General features: G+C 38.6%; 1 protein-coding gene across 8 annotated transcripts in view; it reads left to right on the top strand.

The window, feature by feature from the left end:
• The window catches only part of NFE2L2 (NFE2 like bZIP transcription factor 2), a 31290-nt gene extending 7876 nt beyond the window's left edge, over positions 1 to 23414 (top strand). For 5 of the 8 annotated variants that reach the window (XM_062005061.1, XM_062005060.1, XM_062005055.1 and 2 more), the window contains 4 exons: positions 18057 to 18326; positions 18496 to 18600; positions 19236 to 19415; positions 21155 to 23414. In XM_062005061.1, the coding sequence (XP_061861045.1) occupies positions 18060 to 18326; positions 18496 to 18600; positions 19236 to 19415; positions 21155 to 22351 (1749 nt within the window). In that variant the 5' untranslated portion in view covers positions 18057 to 18059 and the 3' untranslated portion in view covers positions 22352 to 23414. Of the gene's footprint in view, positions 1 to 9075; positions 9205 to 18056; positions 18327 to 18495; positions 18601 to 19235; positions 19416 to 21154 lie in introns of all 8 variants that reach the window. The other 3 variants (XM_062005057.1, XM_062005058.1, XM_062005056.1) reach the window with 2 other exon arrangements.
• Positions 23415 to 23639: the final 225 nt, after the last annotated feature.

Genomic DNA, 23639 nt, shown 5'->3' with positions numbered 1-23639 from the left:
TGCTTTGTCAAATGCTTTCTACCAAGCCACCTGTTGCAGTTTCTCAACAGTTACTGGTTTGTTCTTTTGCAGACTAGCCTGAAAAGGCACTGCATTTTCTATATAGTAAATGATTACTATCTTTGATATACAGTTTTAAATGTATTTAGTAAATGGAAAATACAAATACTCTTTCCTGTGAAGTGTTTACTCAAAATGAGAGAAAGGGAACGCAGTCTTCATTTAGCCTCTCAGATCTTGCACAGCAGCAGTTGGGAAGGGTGAGTGCTTGTGCAAATATGGTGTGAGCTCTTAGTCTTTTATGTGCCTGGTAGCAATTGTCATAGTAGTGAAGGACTTGAATTGATCTATTTCTTTAACCATATCATAAAATTGCCACTTTGTGTTCTGTACTTCTTTGGGAATTAGTGCTATCACCTGCAATATTCTTTAAAAAAAAGTATTTCTCTACTGTGCCTGACTGTCTGGAAATAGGATGCACCTCTGTATGCAGAGGTGAAATGGGATGTTGCCTATTACCTGCTAACAACACAGACATCAAAACATCTAAGACAATAGAATGCAAGGGAACAAGTGTCAAGATGTTTGAAATCGCACTAGCAGAAGCAGGGTATTCTCATAGTAGCTTCGAGTAAATGTGAAGTTATCAAAATGGTTGCTTGTAACCTTGTAACAAGCTCATCAGTTATTAAATTTCAAGCTTCACAATAAGACCAGAACAAAAGGAGTTTGCTTTCCAACACAAAGAATAAAGCTGTGGGTTGCACTTAGGCTAAATAAGACCAATGGTAACAACTGGCAAAACCAAGTGGGCAAATAATTGTGTAAATGTATCTGTTAGATTTTTCTATGTAGGTAACTGTCCTGAAGAGTCTCTAGCTCAATTACTGTGATCCCTTTAAAGGGCTTTAACAGGGAATTACATGTGCTTTTTACGACATGCTGCATTAAATTGTCAAGTGAATGAGTTTCCTTTTTATTCCCTAGTGGCCTATAATTTCCACATGAGGTAGTTTCTGCAGGCAAACAAGTGCACTGTTCAGGACTGACAACTAATCTGTTTTTTGGGATCAGTTGTTTTTTGATTTTGTTTCTTGATAATGAGGTTCAATAGCCACGTTGAATAGGAATATCTGATGAAGATATCTACAGAAATACCTCTGTGTCTGTGTATGTAGGTAAATTTAAGGAACCTCCACATTTCTGAATATAATCCTATTTACTAAAATTATAGCCAAGTTTGAAGGAAGTAGGTGAGAGAGTATCACAAGCTCTATATTAAGTAAAGTGTGTTTCTTCTGTACTCAACTTGATGTCAGGTTGCACTGGTAGAGCTTTCTTCAAAACTCACAAAACAATATTTCTCAGTTAAGTTTGTGGTAGATGTGATGCAATGGTGTATGTTTGACTGAAATGGATGTAGACTAATAGGAGCTGACAGTGTCAATTCCTTCAAGAGAACAGCTAACTTGATATTATTGTTATTGTAGTAAATGTCCATTGTATGAGTGCTGTTCTGTACTTTGTCTTTAAAATGTGCCAAGAATTCACAATTATAATGGCAGCTGATGAAAGTGCAAGAAGTTAACTGCCTCTGAAAATCCAATTTGAAAAAGTTAGCATTCAAAGTTGGGGAAGAGTTGGCTTTCAAAGTTTGTTGGGAAATACTTGAAAAACCAAAGTGGGGGGAAGAAAAAAACCAACCACAAAAACATGCAGTGTAAGCAGAGGGCAGCTGGATGATCTTGTGTGCTTTAAAGAACTTGAGACGTTTTTATAGTACTGTGTGGGTGGTTAGAAAGACTTGTGTGCACTTCCCACTAATATTCATGGGCAAAAATAAATTTGGGCTTGTTCTCCCTTCTTTTTCTTTGTTTTTTTAATTGTGAAAAGAGAGACAGTAGAGAACTTGTCTGAGCAACACAGCAGGTTATGTATAAACCCTGAAGGACAAGGATATTGTTAAAAATGTGTCAGACTATTTTATCTATTGTTGCACTTGAATACCCTTTTGATTTCATTTGGTTTCTTCAAGTTCTTATCTTAAGTTTGCAAAGCAGAAAAAGACCTCTTTGATAGGTGTTGCTACTTTTGTGGTGCTGATGAAATTAATGTAGCAATAGCCTATTGAACTGACTTATTTCAAGAAATCTCAGATACCTTTGTGGAATATATGGGCTTTGTGAGATGATGTTGAGGAATAGTAGTTTGTCCATTTATATTCTCAGTAATATCAATTCATACTATTGTTTACTAAATTTTGTCCTATATAGTTGTAAAATTGTTATATTTGGTATTTCATTAGAATCAAAAAACTCCCAAAGAGCAAAAGTTGTCCCAAGTTTGTCACTGAAAAATTTTGGAATGCTTTAGACACTTAAAGGAGAGTGAAGAAGAGTCAATTGCAGGCCCAGAAAAGGCTGAGCTTAGGGGAGAAGGAGAAGATGTTCAGATGATGACAGTAAATGATATCAGGTGTGCTCATGCCTGTAACATTGGACGTGTGCTTCATTGGAAAGAAGGCATTTTGGGGGTTTGTGGGATTTTTTGTGGTATATAAAACACTACTACTTTATCTTTTCTTCCCCCTTAAAATCATAAAGATAAGCTTCAAAATGACTAAAGCATTCACTAAAATTAAGCCAGTTTGTGAAAGTGTGATGTATTTGCAGTGATTGTGTTGATTGAGACTAATGCAGTACAAGTCCGGACAGTAACCTGGTGGCATGAATTAAATATTAATCCCCTGCTGCTGTTCTTGAGTTGCAGCCAGCAAAAAGTCCTCCAAAGTCTTCAGGTTAATCACCTAGTTAAAGTTTGTTTTGGCCTCCATCTCATTCCAATGCTAAGTAACTTGTTATTTTAATGTAGGACATTCCTAGAGAAATTAAAAGGGTTTGAAGTCCATTCAGTTTTCTGATAGTGTACCAGAGTTGGACTTTGTGTCACAGAATACAACTTCAGATGAATGGAAAAAATACAATTAGTTTTTTCAGTAATAATCTAGTTTGACTGGTTTTGGAATCGCTTCACCTGATACCTATGCAAGTCTTGCTACATAGACCAATGAAAACTCAGGGGGAAGTAATGACTTGGAAATTGTGTTATCCACAGATAAGTGATATATAGCGAACTGGAATCCTGCTCAGGATTGCTCAACAGTAATACTTTTATAGCATATTTGTTAAGGTAAACAATTAAAGCAGCCAGTAAGAAAAGAAGTGAATGCTATCTGTGGTGTATAAAACTGCTTTAAACTGTCAAAGGCCTATCTGAAACAGATAACAGCAAATACATTTTAAGTATAGATAGGCATTGTGTACTTTTATCTTTCCTGCCCAGTAACTGCTTTCTGTAGAGGAGAAGCAAAGCCAGTGACAGTCACATTAGTTGAGAGTAGCAAGAAGTTAATTGATTGTATAGCACTTAAGTTTTTCCAAAGTATAGGAACAGTATTACTACTTTGTGCAGCACAGTACTGAAGCAAGCACAGAGACAGTACTGGCTCAGCATTTCCTTGTTTCAGTGGGTTTTATATATATATTTCTTAATTTTTCTCTACCACCTCTTAAAATAAGGAAATTTTAAAAAAATTCTCCAGCAGAGTATCTTGGCTTATTGTTAGTTTAGTTTTACCTTGACATGCATAGTCCAACAGTACCTATTTCAAATAGAAGCAAGGTCTCTCAGAACTGCACATTTAAATGAAATATTAATTTGGGTAACCAAGCAGTCTGTAACAACATCAAGTAAGGACAAAAATGTTTGATCACTTGAACAATGTGGGAGTTGAGCTACTTTTGTGGTCCTGTCTTCAGCTTAACGAAGCATCTCCTGTTTTCTGTCTCTTGCCATTTGGATTCTTGGTGAAATATCTGCTCAGTTTTCTTTAACTAATACACTGTTTTGGTGTGTGTTTTTTTTTTTTTTTTAAAAATCATATGTTGATACATGGGCTTTGTATTAGGTCTTAATTTCTACTTCAGTATTCACCTTAAAAGAATTAATGTATCATGGAGGTGTTGGAAAGCTAAGAGGACTTAATAGGTGTATTAAGAACTCGGGGTTACCATTGTTTTACCAACAGTGTAACTGCTACTTAGTGGTGTATTAGTAATCCCTAGCACAAGTATTAAATGACAAGGCTGTAATAGAAGGGGTATAGGTTAGAAATAGTACTTAAACAGATGCAGTTTATATTCTAGTTCAGGTTGAAGGTTTTAATTATGTCAGTTTGGATTTCTGGTTTTGGCCTGATAAGCTGCAGTTTTTATACTGGGGAGAAGAAATAAAATAGTGTTTATTTTTGGCTAAGTTGTGTTGAAGGTGCTGTAAATTACGTTTCCTATCTTTACATTTAAACTAAACTGTTTTGAGAAGTATGTCTGATGCTATTATAGTACTGAGGGAGTTGGGACCACCTGAACCTTGTACTTGTCTTAAGACTTTTAGTCCAACTTCTACAATATTATTATGAGCAATGCAGTTCAAAAAGAGAAGAGAAAGGAAAATGAACTTTTAAGTTTGATGTTGCAGCAGCAAGTTATGTAAGACCAGTTTGAAACCATCTCTTTCAAACCTTTTAAGGAAGTATCTTTGGTATGACTATGAAACATAAAGATAATTTTTCCCTCCTTGCCCCCACCTCTGTCTTGCAGTTTCAAAGTTTTATTGCTGTTTGCTGTGTTAGTTTTACATGCTATCTCTTGTAAGTATAAAAGAAATCTATTCCCAGAGACTGGTTGCAAAACTAAGTTTGCATATCTTGAGAAATTGACTCAGAGGGAGCCTGGTTGATAGCCTGTCTTTAAGAGGAGGTTTGTTTTATGATTAAGGGTGTGCCTATTTTCTGTATTTGACATTAATACCCACTAAATGTCGAAGCAATGACTTTTCTGCAGCTGAGTTACATGGAAAGCTGCTGTGACTTGGATTTGTGTCTTGCTCAGATCATCACTGCTGTGTAGACATAAAAAGCTGTAATGGGAAGATCCTAGGGGATTTGTTTGTCTGAACCCTTGTGGTAAAATTAGTACCCCCTACATATTGCTATAATTAGAGTGCTGCCTGGGCTGTTGGAAAATCCCCCTTCAGAGTTCCCAGGCAGCAGGTGGTCGATGCAGGTTTGGCACTCTGGGAAGGACTGTGCATCCTACATAGGAGCAGGCAGTTCTATCTGCTCCATGGCTGGCATTGCATTTTGTGCCACCTGGGCCTGGGAGCTCAGTCATTTCATCTTTCTGCTTTCAGAAACTGTTGCTGTTGGGTAAGATGGCTGAATTTGGCCCTAGAATGGTATTTCTGTTTAGACTGTATGCTCTTATGTGACCAGCTGACATGTTCTGCAATCAGGTGCATAATAAAACAATGGGCAAACGAGTGGTGAGGGTAGGTGGGCAGCTCTGAAGGTTGATGCAGCTCAGCTCAGATGGGTAACAATCAGAAGCTTCATGGCTGGAAGGAGAACGTGAAGACTTTAGTGGTAGATGTCAGCTGAGATGTGTTAGTGGGACTATTCTGTCCCAGCTTGTTACAGTAACGTTTATCTTCACTGGTATTGCTGAAGTAGTGACTGATAAAGTGTGCACAGTGCAGATAATATAGTCATTGAGTGTCCTTGGAACAAGTGTACTGTAGACCTTGGTACTATCTTCTGTGAATTATTTGACATGAGATGCACAGACATATTTTCTGGTTTATAACATTTAATTATATTGGCTTTTTTTTTCCTACTGTAAATGCGTCTTGAGCAGATCTGTGTTAGCTGAGGAATCTCTGGAAGACAGTGTCACTGATATTTGTAAAATAAATCAAACAATCCTGAGTAAACTTTTAAAACAAGTATGATTTAAGATATCTAAGGATGAAAATGGAAGTACTGAAATTACAGAAATGGTACTATTAAAATAGTGTAATATGAAAAAAATGAATTTATATTTGAATCAAAGTTGTAAATTCTGTCAGCTGATCTTCCAAATGATTGAAATTTATTTCTGTGGCTATGGAAACGAACATCATGCTTAGGTGCCTCATAACTGTATGCTATCACAGAGAGAGTTTTACAGCACAGTGACTTCTGATACTGTGCTTTCTGATTTGGCTTTAGTATTGAAACTAGAATATTATCAGGTCAGTTCTTCAACTGGTATGAATTGTTGTCACTCTGTGGAATGTTGTAGTTCTGTGGAATGTTTTGCAGCTTGATTTGTGATCCTTTGTTATCTGCCACATTTGACTTTTTTTCCCCACTTTTCCACTGTTATCTGCATAAAACTGTTAAGAATTCAAACCTAGCATTTCTTTGCATTTCATATTTTCCGATTTTACAAGTGATCTTATCCTTTTTACTCAACAAGGTGACTCTAATTAGATCTGGGAAGCAATCAAATATTCTGTAAAGTCTTCCATCAGAAAAAAAAAAATCAGCTCTAAGTACTGATTTTTAGAAACAGTATGCTAAATGTACTGTGCTGTAATATACTTGCAACTCAGTAGCCTCTCCCCCCGTATGTTGACATTTTTTAAGCATAGTAACATGCCTGGAGCATGTTTGCTGAATATGGATAGAAATATTGACTTATTATTTGTGGCAAGCAGTCTTGCTTTGGTCATCGTAGGTGTTGGTAGAGTGTGTGAGGGGACATACATCAGGAATTGGCTTCTAGATTGATTTCTTGGGTACATCTTCCCATTTAATCAGAAGGCTGAGAGACATCAGCTGTGATAATCAGCTGCACAGGCAGTGGGCCTCTTCTGTCCTGTAAGAGGACAGACCTCAGCCACAATAGTTAGTGGTGGAGGCTCTTGCTTTAGGCAGAAGGACTCAATGGTTGAGTTTTGGGATTTTTGTTATTCTTTTGAGGATATTGAGAATTACTGCTTTTATGTAACTTGGTAAGAGGTATGAAACCATTTCCCTACTCTGGTTCATGCCTTGTAAAGTAGCTCCTTTTGCTTTCAGAGTTTAAAAATCCTATACTACACAGAACTTCTTAAAGGTGGGGCTAGAGCATACCACACAGAAACAAAGCTTTTGTTTTGTACACAGCATTGTTCAGTTCCTCAGTAGGTTTATACTTTTTAAGCAAAAGTTGTCATTGTGTACAAAACCAATAAATTGGCCGTGTGGGTGCCTGACTTGTTGGCCTTTCTTAAGCTTTCTGGTTTAGTTGTTTAACGTTGCAGGGCCTTCAAATGGAAGAGCTTCCTGAAACCTTTGTGGGGTTTGATGACTTCTAAAGTTTTGCTTTTTGCTGAGAAATATGTGAATTTTGAGTACTTAAGAAAAACAGTAAAATCTCTGCTTGCTTCATTCTATAGAAAAACAGCCCCCACCTAGGGGAAGGGGAAAAGCTACACAGACTCCTTTCATGCAGATTAAATTGTGATTTCTATGATGCTTCAGGTAAATTTAGAGAGAGCATTTTTGGTCATCAGTGCACTGTTGAATGGTATTGTTATTTGCTGAAGCTTTTATGTGTTATGTCACTAATGAAGGCTGCACACAGTGTCAGACCATTAATCGTGAATTACTTGTTTGGAAAGACAGTGTCACCACAGCAAAAAATTTGCCACACAGAGCCTCCTTTCCTCAAATCTCTTATGACCCTGTACTGGTCAGAAGCGAGCAGTTGAACAACGATATATTTTTGGCTTTAAAAAATTTTTTTCTTTCCCATTGTAGAAACTAAATAACCTTTCCAAGGGTATTTGAATGCTTAGAAAACCCTGACTCTGATTATTTTTTAAATTTATTTCTTATATTACATTATTTATTTATTTATCCAAAATCATGCACTAAGTTCCCAGCATTGTCTATATAAATTATGAATGTGAAAAGTGTGCATTAATGGCAAGTCTCTGATCCACAGATGTATTTAACACCTGTGGCCCACAAGCTGCCATGGGAGCTGGGCACCTCCATACTCTGCCAGATGTGGCTGGAGTATACAGAACATGTCACAGCTGACCACCACTGTATTCTTAAGCTTTTAGCCTTGAGATAGTATTTCTAGGCTGATGAGGTGTTTGCGTGGCAAGTTCTCCCAAGTTTGGACCATCTCCGCTCTGTCAGCTCAGCTTGGAAGCATGAACAAGTTTAATTGATGCAGCCTTTTGGAGCAGAAGGGCGGATGGATGTGTGCTGGCAGTACAGTTAGTGAACCTCATTGCTCTCTAACTAACCCACATGGATATTCCTGTTACTTGTAGCTGTAGTTTGGCTCATGAACAACAACAAAGTTGCTTGTGAGATCAGTGAAGTGAAACTTGGCAAGGTATGCCTGTGGTAATGCTAGAGCGTGCTGTTTCCACATCCAGGTGGTAGTGCAGCTGTAAATGTCCTGGTGATAATCAACTTTTCTTGAATAAATTTAACTGTGTCCATAACTATGCCTTGCCCCATACCTTGCCCAGCCAACAGCAAAATGATAGCTGAAAATGGAGGCTGTATGGCAAGATCCTAGAGCGCTGAAAATGTGTAGTACAAGAGAGGTTCTAAATAATCCCAGATAATATTTTGACTCAGAACACACACACACTGTTTTTGTATTTGATTTGAAGTGTGCTTTTCCAAAAAGTTTGTAATCCCAATGAAGTCAAAAAGGGGGCTAATGGGTTATAACCCAAATTTAATACAACCTCATAAATATGTTATTTACAGGTGGTTTAGGTTCTTTTCTCTGTTACTATGAATGTCTTTTCTTGCTTTCCAATTTATTTCATTGGATCTAAGAGCATGCTGTAATTTGGACTGTGTTTCCCAGATGACTGAGCCATTATTATAAACAGATCCTCTTGTAGATAAACTAATGAGTAGCCTGTGGCAATGTCCGAACACAGTACATGCCTGGCTGGGTACAGCAGGATAGCTTGAAGATAATCATGTAACAGGTGATTGTTTTCCAAGTACTGGAATTTCAATTTAAATCGGGACACAACAGGTTTTGTATTTCTCTGGTTAAAAGATCGGCAGTGTTTTCAGATACTGTACACTTGTTTAATATTGTTTGCTCACGTGTAGGGTAAGGATCCTTTTTCTATTATATAAATGACTATTTTTTTTTTCTGATGCAGTTTTGACTTGGGAAAAACCTGAAACACAAAGCCATTAGGATCAGCATTTCGTGAAATGAAGCAGACTTCTGTCCGAGATGGCTGTTATTTGAATACCTTTCAAAATGGAGTTGCGTGGTGCAGTACATGGTGATTAGACAACAGTTAGAGAGTCAGCCACAGCAGAATCACACAGTTTACTTGTTGTGGCAACTCAGCAATGTTTTGTTAATGTATCAAGCATGTAAAAACAAATAGCCTAACCCCCTCTTTTATAAAACAGTCCTATGTTTTTGCCAGCCTCCTAACTTCATTATGCAACTTGTATAATAGATTGTAACTTCAATACATATTAACTTTGTGTGCTTATTGACTTAATCATTTTGTAACACTGCTGATGCAAGATAAAGAAGCAGCAAATAAATGGCTACGTTAAGCTGGAAGAGGGATTCAAAATTTGAGTGGAAAGGACCACAACACTTTTCTATCAGCCAAATATACTGTGAAAAAGTAACATTTTTATTAACACAATATAATTAACACCAAAAAGGGAAGTATGGAACTCAACTAACTGAAACAGCAAAGCTCTTAAATCATCTAAGATTCGTTGCTGTCCTAGTTCAGGCCCATCTCTGAACAAAGGACCACGATTAGGATGGGGAGGGCCCAATTGCCACTTATAGTCCCAGGCACAACAGACAAGACTACTCAGTTTGGGGAAGAAGGCAGAAATTAATTTAAGCCACCACCAATGAAAAACATAAAGCCCCAAAAAATAACAAACAGAAAACAACACAAAGTGACATGATGATGAAGAGCACAACCAGCTCTTTAAGACCACCTTCTCCCCACCCCTCCTCTTTTCCTGGGCTCAGAGCTCTGATCCCATTGTCTTTATCTCTTCCCCCACTGAATGGCTCAGGGGGCTTGTGTGGGTCTGCTCTGCAGCCTCCAGGCTCTCCAGCATGGCCTGTGCCATGGCCACCTCCTCACGCAGTCTCTTGCCCGTCCAGGCTGGTGGCTCTCAGCCCTGCTGTTGCCTTCCATGGGTTGCAGGGGCACAACTGTGTTCTCGCCACAGGTTGCAGAAGGGTCTCTGGTCCAGCACTACTCCTTCCTTCCCCTTTTTCTGACTGTGGTGTCTGCATGGTTGCCTCCATCTTGTACCACTCCTACACCTCCTGTTTAACTGCAGATTTCCATCTTTAAATAGTGATGGCAGAGGCGCTAGATGGGCCTGAAGGTGGGTCTGAACCTCAGAGCTGGGACGTGTTGCGAGAACTGCTTACTGGGATCAGCACTGCAGCTCCCTCCCACTGTTTCTGAGCAAAAAACAGCTCCACACAAACCCATGACAATTGCTTTACATGCTGCTGTTCTAGAAAGTGTTCTGGGATGTCAAGAGATTTAGGACTAAGCTTGAAGGAGTGAGATGACACCTGTGATCATTTTTGGCTTTTTCTTAGCAGCCAGGGTAGTGGTGGTAAATGTGGGTGTAGTTAAATTTATTCAAGAAAAGTTCATCATCATCAGCTCACAACATTAGACCTCATTCAGCCTTTTACTTTAGGCTAAGGGGCGGATGCACTGCATGGTGGGTTTGGCCATGAATACTAGAGAATAACTTTTGAAAAATCAAACACTGTAGAAATAAGTTCCAATGTTTGCTTTCTGTAAGCCTTGCAAATGAGATGGGTTTCAGATTTTTTTTCCCCCCATTTTTAAAATTTATTTTCAAGATGTTCAGGCAGGATCAGTCTTGGGACCATTTAGCCCCTGCAACTGTTCTCTGTATTAAACTATATTATTTTAAAGCTCTCTTCTGAAAGTATATATTGATTAAACCATTTAGAAAAACACTGGTGCTTTTGGAGTGTCTGAGACAGAGCACCAAACAATCTTCTGCAAAAAGTTCTGCAGCACTGAGTGAGAGTCCCTTTATCTGTTGTAACTGAAATGGTCACCTCATGGCAGACCGAATGTGCTAGGAAAAGGATGTACGTATGTATTTCTTACTCTGGAGACTAAAGAGCCAGGGAGGAGAACGTGGTTCCTGCTGCTGTGCCCTGGGCTGGAAGGGGAGGCTTTTGCACACATTCTATATGTTAAGGAGTGGCATCAAGGTGAGGATTGATTGATTTTTTTTTTGCAGAAAAGCTCTAGTCCAAGTAAAGAAGTAAACTACTTTTCATGTCTCTCATTTTCTTTCTCTTTCATAGAATAGTAGGGTTGGAAGGGACCTTTAGAGATCATCTAGTCCAACCCTCCTGCAGAAGCAGGTCAGTCTAGCTCAGGTCGCATAGGAACGTGTCCAGGCAGGTCTTTGATGTCTTTCTGGTGAGGGTATTTTTCTTGCTGTGGTCTTGCTCTTATGTTAATGTTAGAATTTTTCAGCTTTTGGAGTTGGAATGAAGTTAGTACATTCATGGCCATAAACACCCTACAAGGGCTATTCTTTATTGAAATTACATTTCTGCTCATTTTACCTTCCAGGCTTAAAAAAACCTGTCTTTTCACTGTTACTGGAGAATGTGAGGTGTATGTTTTCCCTAGCAGTTTGAAAGACTTGCTTGCCGTAGGAGTGTCATATGGGAAACCTGTCATATGGGGAGCTGTATAGATCTTACAGTCATAGCTTTTGTTGATACCATTCGTGGAAGATGATGCTTCGGGAGAAGTGAATAAATCATCTGCCTCTCAGAGGAGTTATTTCTGAAGTGAGAACTCGGAATGGGGATGGGTAGTGAGCAGAATTGCACTGTTAGGGGAAGATTGTCCTACCAGCCAGCTAGAGCCTCTCCCTGGTTTTGTCAGAATAATGCCCAGTCAAGTCTCATAATGAAACATTCTTAAGAATGCAGCCAAGGAGTTGTTCAACTAATCTAATTTGTAAGAGTAGTTCCTGACAATTTGGCATTTATTAGGAGAGCTTGCTGGAATACAGTAGGAGTTAGTGTGAAATATGAGATGTGTGTTAGGAGAAAACAGAGGCTAATGCTTCTACCTAATGAACTATCAAGACTACTTCTGTTCCTGGTACAACCAAACGTGCTAGAGGTTTCTTTCTTCAGAAAATGAAATTTGCCTATGAACACTTAGATTTCAGGGACTGAGCTTATCTCATATGTCTGTGTTCGAGCAGAAGAATGTCCCAAGAATCACAGTCAGCATTTCTCAACAGGCTTATTTATAAAGACACAGAGTGGAAATTCTCTTACAACGTCAGTTCTTTAAAACTGTGCCTTTCCAACCCTTCTATGATTCTAAGATAGAATCCTTTTTCAGGTAAGTTAGCCTACCAGGGCTTAAAAAGAGTTTGTTCAATACGTCAGTCATCCAAAGACTGTTTAGGGCCAGGAAGACCATGTGGGCATTAAGAAGCAGAAGCAGGCTGATTTAGTGTCAATCCAGACATACAAGGACTAAGTGGCACAAATACGAAAGACAGAAAGAAAGACAGCCCCTACACCCACTCAAGTACACTGTTAACCTCCTAGATTGCCTGGAAAGTCTCAGTGAAGAATTTGAGACAGCAGGCAGCTCCACAGAGCAGTCAAAGATTTAACCTTGTGATTTCACAAATGACAGGTTGTCATCACATGGCTTTGACAGCTGTCTGTTTTGTCACATTTCCAAATCCTAAATCCAGGTACTTAAACTTGCTATTGTACCCCTGTGCTGTCCAGTATGAATAGTTTCTGCCATTTCCTTTTCCCCATTCTTCTCACAAGGGCTGCTGCTCACTGAAATTTTTCACGTCCTTACTGTACCTTCCACGTTCTCGAGCTAACTTTTGTACTTCAGTTTCCAATTGTAAGGGACTGAAAGTTATGGGTCAGGTTTCAAAACTCAATTGTTTTTGAAAAGTTACGGTGTTGGGCTAACTTCATCTGTTTTCTGAATTTTTTTCTGAAGCCTGAGGCTTGTATCCAGGATTTTTTTCTGTAATTATGACTTGCAATTAAATAAGTAACTTACCTTGAAAAGTAATTGGAAGACAAACCACTAGTTATGGTGATTTCAGACAATACCTGAAAACATGAAATGATTTATAAATCTTTCTTAAAATCTACTTGAACAAAATCAGTTCCTCGTGAGGATAGTGAGGGGAAGACATTCAGCTGTTGCTTCCACAGCCTGTGCTTTTCTGAAGTGGTAAGACGCTTCCAACTCCTTCCTTTGTGCTTGCTTTAGTACTCGATCCCCTCCTTTCCTTTCTTGCTTTGATCCTCACTTTCCACGTGTTTGTGTTTTTTAATTAAGCAAAGATGTAAGGTGGGTTGGGTTTTGTGGTTTTTTTTTTTTTTTATTATTTATTCTTTTCACTTTCTGGAAAACAGAGATTAGGGGATATTTCACCATTTCTCTGTGAGTAAGCCATAGGAGTGTTTTCCTGCTGCTTGTAGGGTTCCAATCTGAGCTTCTGGCTGGATGCAAGAGCCACTGATTCTGTTGGTCTTTCATTTATTCTTGCTGGCAAGTGAAATCTTTGCTCTTCTTGGAGTTAGGTGCTAATGGACCATGACAAAGAGATACAGATCCTTGTCTGGTAAGAGATTCTGGTAGCGTTATCCTCAGTCATATTGCAAGAGAGTCATATTGCTCCCTGTAAATTACTTATATTTCAAACAAAACCAGTGAGATAAATCAAAACTGGGATGAAAAGAAATATTAACATTTTGTTTAAAGCACAAAAGTCAGTCTATGAAAATGACATTAAAACAAGATCTCTTTCCTTTGTTTACTCTACTGCAAATATGTTTGCTTAGGAACAATAAGAGTTAATCGTCAACCTTTACAATGTAGTCAGAGATTTTCTCATAAAATGTATAACAGACTCTGCCCAGATGGCAAATGCTGATATGTAAATCCAAAACATGAAAATTTCCACTGGGGACAGATGGTGACTTAATGTGAATTGTTTAACATTTATGTTTATCTTATTAAAAGTGCCTTTATATGTCCAAACTAAGCTATCAAACATGGCTGGAAGAGCATATTGCTAAATGAAGAAAAAAAATTCAAACCATGAGCACAAGGCACCTCCTGTTTCCATGTATCATAGAAAACCAAGGCATGTGCTTCTGTGGAGAGAAGTTCTTTCTCTGTTTACAAAATTGTGAAGACAATATGGTAAACAAAATCAAATCACCATTTATCTGCTTGGGAAAATATGAAAAACATATTCCTTTCCCAGGTGCTGGACAATGAGCAGCACACGCTTTAAATACCATTATGTATTTCCCCTCCAAATGGCCTCGGTGTTCAGCAGGGAAGAGCTGAGCTGCAGACAGGGGAAAGGTGGTGGGTGCAGGCCCTTCCTCCCACAGCAAGACCTGGCTTGCCCCACGCTGCCTCTTGGCCCTGCCAAAGCCCTCACTTCCTCTGAGGCAACTCAAGAAATTGCACAATGGAGGAAAAACCGAAACAGGCGCTTGTGCACCCTGTCACTTGAGGGACTGTGGGTGCCTTTACAGTAAATACCTCGGAAATTAAGGGAAGTGGTTAGCATGGCTCCTATGGGCAGCAGCAAGCCCTGAGTCAGACGAGTCTTTGACAAAACTCCCAGTGCATGTGCTCCAGTTTGGATGCAAATCTGGGCTTGCTCGTCCCTCCAAATAAATCTTTCTGGAGAACAGCACATCATATTAAGGCGTCTAAAAATCAGAGGGTAGATGTTGCACAGGCAAGAAGTAAAATACCTTTTAATAGCTTAGGTTTGACACTCTAGGCATCATATGCATCTTTATTTCTGTGATGCTTTTACAGTGGAAGGGGAAAAATGCTTCAGTGATAAAATAGAGTGCTACCTGTGTGTGTGATAGCACTCAACAAGGCAGAGAAATAAAGAGGAAGGCTCGGGGAAGACTGAAGGAACAAAATTGCAAAATATTTTAGACTGCAATCTAAAAACTTTTTTTAGTTCTTTGCCATCACTTCGTGCTGCATGGTGTTGTAATTCACTCCTTGCTGAATCACTGGTCAATGTTGACTCCACTAACTTTGACCTGAGGTTTTGTACTAATGCTCAGAATTATTTGGTTGGTTTTTTTGAAGGGCAATATTACTAAAAGCCTTGGCTGAAATTACAGGTAAGTGTTGAATGGCAGGTTAATATTTAAATTAGCATGCTGTGTGATAGTATTCCGTATTCACACATCAAACAGAATAACACTTCCTCCATATAACCTATCCATGTGAAAAGTAATTACTTTGTTACTTGAAATTAAGGGTAATGTAGTAATTTATTGTATATTTATATAGAACTTTTCAAAATGAAAATAGGAGGGGTCTTTTCCAATTACATGGTGATAATTAAAAATCCTCACCCTTTTGGTTTTATGCCACAAACACAACTACTAAATTAAAAAAAGGTACTCCTGGCAATAATAAATAAATACATTTTAGAAGAAATTTAGAAGAAGGTGCTCCTTATAAGCATCTCTAAGGTGGAGCACACCACCTTTTAGCAAAGCTCGGCCCTTTGCCAGAGATAAGATACTGGGCCAAGCAGGTCCCTTGATTGATGCCAGGAGCCAATTGGTGCTGTTGTATTTCTCAAAGAGCAGCCCAAGATCCTGAAAATCCTCCAGACTATGCAAGTGTATTCATTCAAACAACAGTCCTGCTTGCTGCGTTGGTTGCTGCACAAGAGGTGCTGGTGGGCAGCTGCAGCATTTTTTTTGTCCAGCTGGTGTCTTTGGAGTTCTCTCTTCCCGCAAGAGGCAGCACCCAAAGCTACTGAAGCTTAATAAGGAATACAGCCAGTAGTATGGCTGAAAGTAGCTGTACCTTAAGTTTCTGCAGTAGAGATTTGTGGTTCTTCAAGTAAAACATATTATGCCTTCTGTATTTCTTTATTTGATCACTTTTGTTTTTTGTGATTTAAAGTGAAACTGAACATCAGTTCTGCTATTTTTGTAGTAGTCTGCTTGCTGCAACTTAGGGAGGAAAACAACTCTCTTAATTTACAGCCTTGTCCATTATATACACACACAAGAAGTCTTTTTTCGTCACGTTTTTAATGGTGCTTTGTAAATGAATAATTCAGAAGTGAGCCCTAAAATCCAGATCCCGCAGTTTTATCCAGAACATATTGCAAATGCTCTGACACTAGGAAACAGTTTTGAATCTGCTGCAGAAGGAGACAGTGAGCAGCTGGCAAACTAGTGGCCCTTAATGAATCTATACCATATTGCAATATCTCCAATTACTGCAGAACTTAATTAGTTTGTTTTCCCCTGCCAATCTGGAGAGACCAAACATTGTCTTGGGCAGCCACTGTAATTATTTCAGCTTCTTCATTGCTGGCCATTAAAGCTGAGTTTGGTAACTCCCAGAAAGGTGTATCAGATATGTCTTAGACTTGAGGATACCTGTGTTCAGCAACACTCAGGCATTTTATATAACTCCTTGATTTTAGAGAAAAGTAATGTAGTTCATGCCATGTGTAAATATGAGTGATAGTGGTTACAGAATTCTTAACAAAGAAACGAGAATACTGAATTGGGTTGTTCAAATGTAGGGTTGCCCTAAAGCTTTCTTACCCTAAGTGTTGTACAGAAGGAATTATTTTGAACAGCAATGTGACTTGGCATTCCGGTTATTTTGCTTCTCTATTTGAAAATAGTTTTTAGAGATAAGGGTGTGTTAAGAGTGTGTTTTAATTTGATAGGATGGCAAAAAAAGTGTATTTTGGGTGTAGAACTGCTAACCGAATCAGTATTCTCTTTAAATGAAATGTAGTGTTTGCCATATTATTTGTAATGTCCTAGTCCGATGAGAATGCCCAGCACTGAACATCATTTTTGTGTGCTGGGTAATTTTAAAGAGTAGTGAAACATGCCATAAAATAAAAATTCCCAGGGGCTGGCTGGAAATTGTTAGCATTTATCCATCTGAAAAATGTAGCCACCAAGTCCAAATGGATAATTTATGAGTGATATGTTTACTTCACAGAAGAAAATAGTTCAAACTTCAGCCCTTAAAAACATTGACTATTTGAACGGTAAAAAACACAATCCACTAACCTTCTTCCCCCAGTCAAAAACCTTTGTGCAATAAATTAAAAAGACACTGTAGTCAAATACAATAATATATAACCACTTGGTTTTCTCAATAGCAGAGTATAATTTGTCTTCTGAAACACTGCAGGTGCAAGCGTTAGCTGATTTCCAGAACATGTAGGTCAAAGTTAGCTGTATGGTAAGGATTGGCTCTGTGATGAGCCAGAGACCAGCCGATTATCAATATTTGAGACCTGTTGATCCCTACTTTATACTCAATTGCTCCAAACCAACCACACTTAGAACATCAGCTCAGACTAAGCTTTAATATTTTCATTGATATTTTCATTAATAGTTGTAATAATTGTGTTTCATGCTACAGTGACGTTACAGCCATTGGTGACTTTGAAACCAGGTTATGCTCTGACTCTGAAGCCTGGTTCTGCTGATCTTTAAGATTAATACTTAATAACAGAAAGGAACATCAATATTTTAAATTACATTTTGCAATATGACTATTACAGTTACTTCAGACAGTCCCCAGCGTGTCTTTAGTTAGCTTTTACAGTTTTGTAAGGTCATCAGAAGAAATAAAATGTACATGGGCAAACTTTCCAATTTCTGTTCTTTTCTCCTAAAAATTACTTTCCTACTGTGACATAATTAATTCTATAGCTTCATATTCTCTGTGGGCTAACTTTGGAAAGAATAATATATTTAGCCTCTGGCTAGTTCATGTATTACCTTCCCGGTTGTAACAAATTGCTTAGTTTCTGTCAGCCTGTCTGTGGGCCACAGCAGCCAAACCATCGGTTCACACACTTCAGACAGGTTGTATAGAGCCATATTTTATTTAGTGAATTTTGTAGGATTAGGAGAATAAGCCTCAGTTACATGAGTCTATCCGCTTGTTACAGAAATTAAAAGCGTTGCTACTGTTCTCAACCAGTTTTGCTGGGGAGGATGCTTGCCTAAAAAAAACCATTTCTATTACAGGACATGAACTTGATCGACATCCTTTGGAGGCAAGATATAGACCTTGGGGCAAGGCGTGAAGTTTTTGATTTTAGTCAACGACAGAAGGAGTATGAGCTTGAGAAACAGAAGAAACTTGAAAAGGAAAGACAAGAGCAGCTCCAAAAAGAGCAGGAGAAAGCCTTGCTGGCTCAGCTGGAGTTAGATGAAGAGACAGGTGAATTTGTTCCTGTTCAGCCAGCTCCGCACGTTCAGTCAGAAAATATTGAGCCACCAATCGGGTTTTCACAGGTAAACTCTAATATGTGCTTGTAAGCGTGTTTAAACCTTTTTCCATTCACAGGAAGACAAAATGCTAGTGGTTACCTAAAATGTATTTGCATTCATTGCTGTAATGGAAGATTCTTCAGTTATTCAAAGATGAAGTAACCCTTTTTTTTCCATCAACTTTCCTGTTTAGACCACACAGACTACAAAACCAGAAGCAGAGGCCTTGTCCTTTGATGACTGCATGCAGCTCTTGGCAGGAGCATTCCCGTTTATAGATGACAATGAGGTAAAAATGGTCAGTGCAGTGGTTTTCTCATGTGGCCTTCTGGGGCACCGGTGCCATGGCTTCTCTTACGTGTCCTCAGTGTAGTATTAATTTGTGATATGATTTGAGTTTTGTTCTCAAGCTGAGAGGATCTTGTGTTCCTTCTGCTTTCTGAATCCCAGGATCCAGACAGGACTGGGTGCACACAACACCAGCTGATGGCAGTAGTCCACTTATTGCAGATAATGACACTGCACTCAGTCTATTACAGTGAGCTTAGGGCAGCTCTAATTGTTTATTTCCATGTGCTGGCCTAGACTATTTAATGTGTAAGGATAAGCCCTTCATCAGCCAGTTTCTAGTTTTTCTTTTTTCCCCCCCCATATTTCTTTCCTTAACACAAAAATGCCTTCAATGGGAGTATTCCTCTATTATTCAGTTGTTTACCAAAAATGCTTTTGTTAGCAAAAAACTGTCTATTTGTTCTGCAGAACTGGTAGAACACTGAAAACCAGATTTTTGCTTCAGAAAATTCAGTTGGGTTTTTTGAATGGATTTTTTAGGGGGGAGGTGGTGTGGGTGATGGTGATGGTTTGTTGTTTATTTTGAGTTTTCAAATTTTAAGTGGTTTGTTGTTTTGTTTGGGTTTTTTTTAAACACTCCAGGCTTCTTCAGCTGCATTTCAGTCACTGGTTCCTGCTCAGATTGATAGCAACCCAGTCTTTATTTCCTCTGATCAAACGCAGCCATCTGAAACACCTGCTCTAGTTCCACTTGCTGGTGCAGAGGATATGCAGAACATAGAGCAAATTTGGGAAGAATTATTGTCCCTTCCAGAATTACAGGTAAAGGTTTAGTATGATAAGCACCTGAAAAAAATAGCATATTTTGGAGAGTGCAGTACAGTAGCATCTTAGCAGATGGTGATTATGATTATCATGTTGGATTCTCTACCTGTAGGGTGTCTATAACTCAATAGAAGCTTTAACCTTTTAATAATATATTAAAAAACACAGAGGAGGAAGGAAATCAGTTGTTTATCAAGAGACCTTAATAAAACACAATCTGTTTTCCCCATCAGAACTTGCCATGTTTAGTAAGTCATTGCTTCTGTATGCAGCTTGTTACAGCATGACCATGGTTGAAATTTCATCTGCTTACCAATGGACGCTTCTGAATTATGGCTCTAAACGGGAATTGCTTCCAGAAGCGTTACTGTAAATGTTTCTTTTGCAGTGTCTGATTGTGTGAATCATTTATGGTTACCTTTGTGTTCAGATTTTATTTAAGGGAAATGTTTTGTAAAGATGATAATAGAATGTACATTTAGATATGTAGAAGAGTCAGGTATAGTATATAACTACTGTTTATATATGTTCAGTAAGAACTAATTGTGTAATGTAGGTGAACTGAATATTTCAAAGGAAGAAAAAAATCACCTTGCTATATTTTTAAAATGTTTGCAGGAGACACTTTACATTTTCCCTTCATCTTTTTATAATTCTTAGAATTTTCTTAGTTTCCCGATCTTTGCTGCTGTGATAGGCTTAAAAACCCCACACAAGTAACAAGGGTAATTGGCTGTGAAGAGGCAGCAGTGATGATGAAAATACATTAAGAAACCAAAAAGTATCTATTGCAGTACTTCTGAGTAGTAATTGAATCATCTTCTGAAAGGAGATAAAATGAGGGCATTACCTTTTACAAATTTTGTCTGAAGAAAAGAAAAAAGCTTAAGTCTTGAATGCTCTCTGGTTAAATAATCGGTGTGTGATCTCTTCTTAAGAGGAACAGAATCATTTCAGTAATTGCCTGATTCTTTGGGGACAGCAGGCACACTTACTTCAGCTTCAGTTAAGAAACTGCCACCCCACTGGAAAGAATGTTGGTTTTGTAGGCAATGAAAGCCCATCAGTGTAATATGTCTTTGATGCTCACACTGATGTCAGGCAGCTTAACTAAAAATATGTGGGGTGAGTTAACGTTTGTGAGGCCTCATGTTCATGCTCACTTGACTTCACCGAGAATTGCTTTTCTCTGCACTGAACAGCTGCTTCATTCAGTACATCCTAAAAGAATCTTGCTTTTTGAGGAAAAGAGATTCTGTCACTTAACATGAAATTAGGAGCAGTAAAGGTCACTGTTTTCTACTGATGCTCACTAAGTCTCATTCTGTAGTTTTACATTTGCTGTACTCATGCCATTCTTAGCAGTGGTGTCTGTGAGCAGCTCAGACTTGGCAGCTCCAGGATTCCCACAAGCAATTTACCAGAACAGGAGGGCTCGGTGCAGCTTCCATAGAGCCTTGGAATGGGTCTCCCTAGGATCTTGCCATGAGTTTCAGAGGCTCTGCTCTCTTAAACTAAACAGCTCTGTCCAGGACAAGTTGCTTAGGCATTTAGTCTTCTTCCTAGATTGCCTTTGTAGTATAAGCATGTCGTAGTCATCTAGGTTACAGCAAGGCTGCAATGCCCATTCTATGTGTATGTTGATTGCTAATATATGTAATGTTGATGGGTTATAGAAAAAGGTTTTATCCATCAGAGATGTGTTGCTAAACTACTCATTTTCATTTCCCATGTAGTGCCTTAACATTGAAAATGATAACCTGGCTGAGGTAAGCACAGTGACAAGCCCTGAAATGAAGCCAACAGAGATGCATGACAGCTACAACTACTACAGCTCATTACCCATCATGAGAAAAGATGTGAACCCAGATTTCCTGGATGGTATTGAGAGCACCTTCTCTGGCATTTTGCCACCAGAAGACACCAGTCAAATGAGTGTGAACTCTGTAAATGACATGTCCCCTTCAAACTCTGACTTCTGTGAGGACTTCTACACCACCTTTATTGATACAAAGGCAGACAGTGACACATCAACGACACACACCATCAGTCAGTCACTTGCAGAAATCCTAAGTGAACCTATTGATCTTTCTGATTTCTCACTCTGTAAAGCTTTTAGTGGCAGCCACTCAGGAATCATACCAGAATGTAATGATTCTGACTCTGGTATTTCATTGAATGCTAGTTCTAGTGTAGCATCACCTGTTGAATCATCTGCCTACAGAGATAAGACTTATGGTTGTAGCGATTCTGAAATGGATGACACAGATAGTACTCCTGGAAGTGCGCCCCAGAGCAATGCCAGCGCTGCTGTCTCTTTGCCCTTCCAGGATCAAGCCTTTTCTTCTGGGGAGCCAAGCACTCAAACACCTCATTTGCAGCATCCAAACACACCAAAGAAAGAACCCCCTGGCAGTCCAGGCCACCCCAAAGCTCCATTCACAAAAGATAAAACTTCAAGCCGCCTTGAAGCTCATCTCACAGTAGATGAGCAAAGAGCAAAAGCTCTGCAGATCCCTTTTCCTGTTGAACAAATCATCAACCTCCCTGTAGACGACTTCAACGAAATGATGTCCAAGGAGCAGTTCAACGAGGCCCAGGTTACGCTTATTCGAGATATACGCAGGAGAGGCAAGAACAAAGTGGCTGCTCAAAACTGCCGTAAGAGAAAACTGGAAAATATAGTGGAACTGAAGCAAGACTTGAGTAACCTAAAAGATGAGAAAGAGAAGTTGCTTAAGGAAAAGGGAGAGCATGACAAAAGCCTTCGTCAAATGAAAAAGCAACTAACCACCTTATACCTCGAGGTCTTCAGCATGCTATGTGATGAAGATGGTAAGTCTTACTCTCCTAGTGAATATTCACTGCAGCAAACTAGAGACGGCAACATCTTTCTTGTTCCTAAAAGCAGGAAAGCAGAGACTAACCTTTGAAGGGTGGCACAGCTGGCTACTGTTCTCCGAGTCACTGTTTTTGTATTGTTATCCTGATAGTTTTTACTGGGAGGTGGAATGCAGAATGAGGTAGTATTTTTTTCCAAGTAATTCTATGCAATGATGATTTAAAAATTAATAATTAGTTGATGGAAGAGGCAAGTTTAAAACTAATAGCGTGATGCAGATGGATGTATGCAAAATTTGTAATCTCACTTTTATAACAGACCCTGTAGCACCACTTTGACTAATTTCCATATACATGTAAATATTTAAAGATACCGTATTTATATACAGTTCCTATCTCTTGTTATATTCATAGATTTGATATATATAAAAATGATTTTAGCCTTCTAAATATAATTTCTTGCAAGACAGAATATGGCTTCTGATGCTTTTTTATAAATATGTGGTAGTGTTTCCCATTTTTATTACACATTTATACTTGCTTTATATTTATGTATGACTTTGAGTAAAAAAGTTGATACTTGGGTGTTTGATTTTTGATTTATCAGTTCTTTAACCTTTTTTTTTAACTACTTCATACACACTTAATTCCTTAAAGAAGGGAAGTCCCTGGTAGTTTTCCAAGGCTCAGTCTTCATGTAATAAATAACCTTAATACGCAGATGTGTATCACCCCCTGTTGTCAGCGCTACTTATGCTTTGCTCACTGTAACTTGAACTGCGACTTGGAAGGATTGTATAACCCAGAGTTAAGTTTCAGGTCTATGCTAAGTTTACATAATCTTTGTTTTGCTCTGTGAACACTACTTAACTTCATGAGGACATCTTTCCTACAAAGGCATTTAAAAAAATCTATTAATGAAGGAAGACATTGTCAGCATTATACATTTTCCCTGACTAAAAAATTCTGAGTGCTTTTGAGTAAATTTTGTAGAAATACACTGTGTGTGTCTGAGACTGAACAGTGAGGATTGTTTGTCACTGATAGGATGGTGGAGCTTATAGAAAAAGGCAAGTGCCATTTGGAACCTGTGATCAATAACTGAAAAATGCTGTGGAGTTTAAATTATAAGAGAATAAAAACTGGGCAAATAAAGAGCATTGGTTTGTTTACTTTTCAAGTGGAATCAATTGTACTTGATCACGGTATATTTTATTACAGAAAACAGAGAAGTAGTAATCTGAAATATGTACTGATCTGAATACTGAAACCCAGCTCATCTTCCTTATAAAACTCTCAAAGGACACATTTAATCTGAACTGCTTTTTCTGCCATGGGTGTTCTGTATCACTTGAGGAATATTTTGTCTTTGACAATATT

Source organism: Colius striatus, chromosome 11, assembly GCF_028858725.1.
Source record: "Colius striatus isolate bColStr4 chromosome 11, bColStr4.1.hap1, whole genome shotgun sequence".
In the NCBI taxonomy this organism is placed as follows: Eukaryota; Metazoa; Chordata; class Aves; order Coliiformes; family Coliidae; genus Colius; species Colius striatus.
Note: the sequence above shows the minus strand (reverse complement) of the source record. Positions and strands in the feature narration are given on the sequence as shown.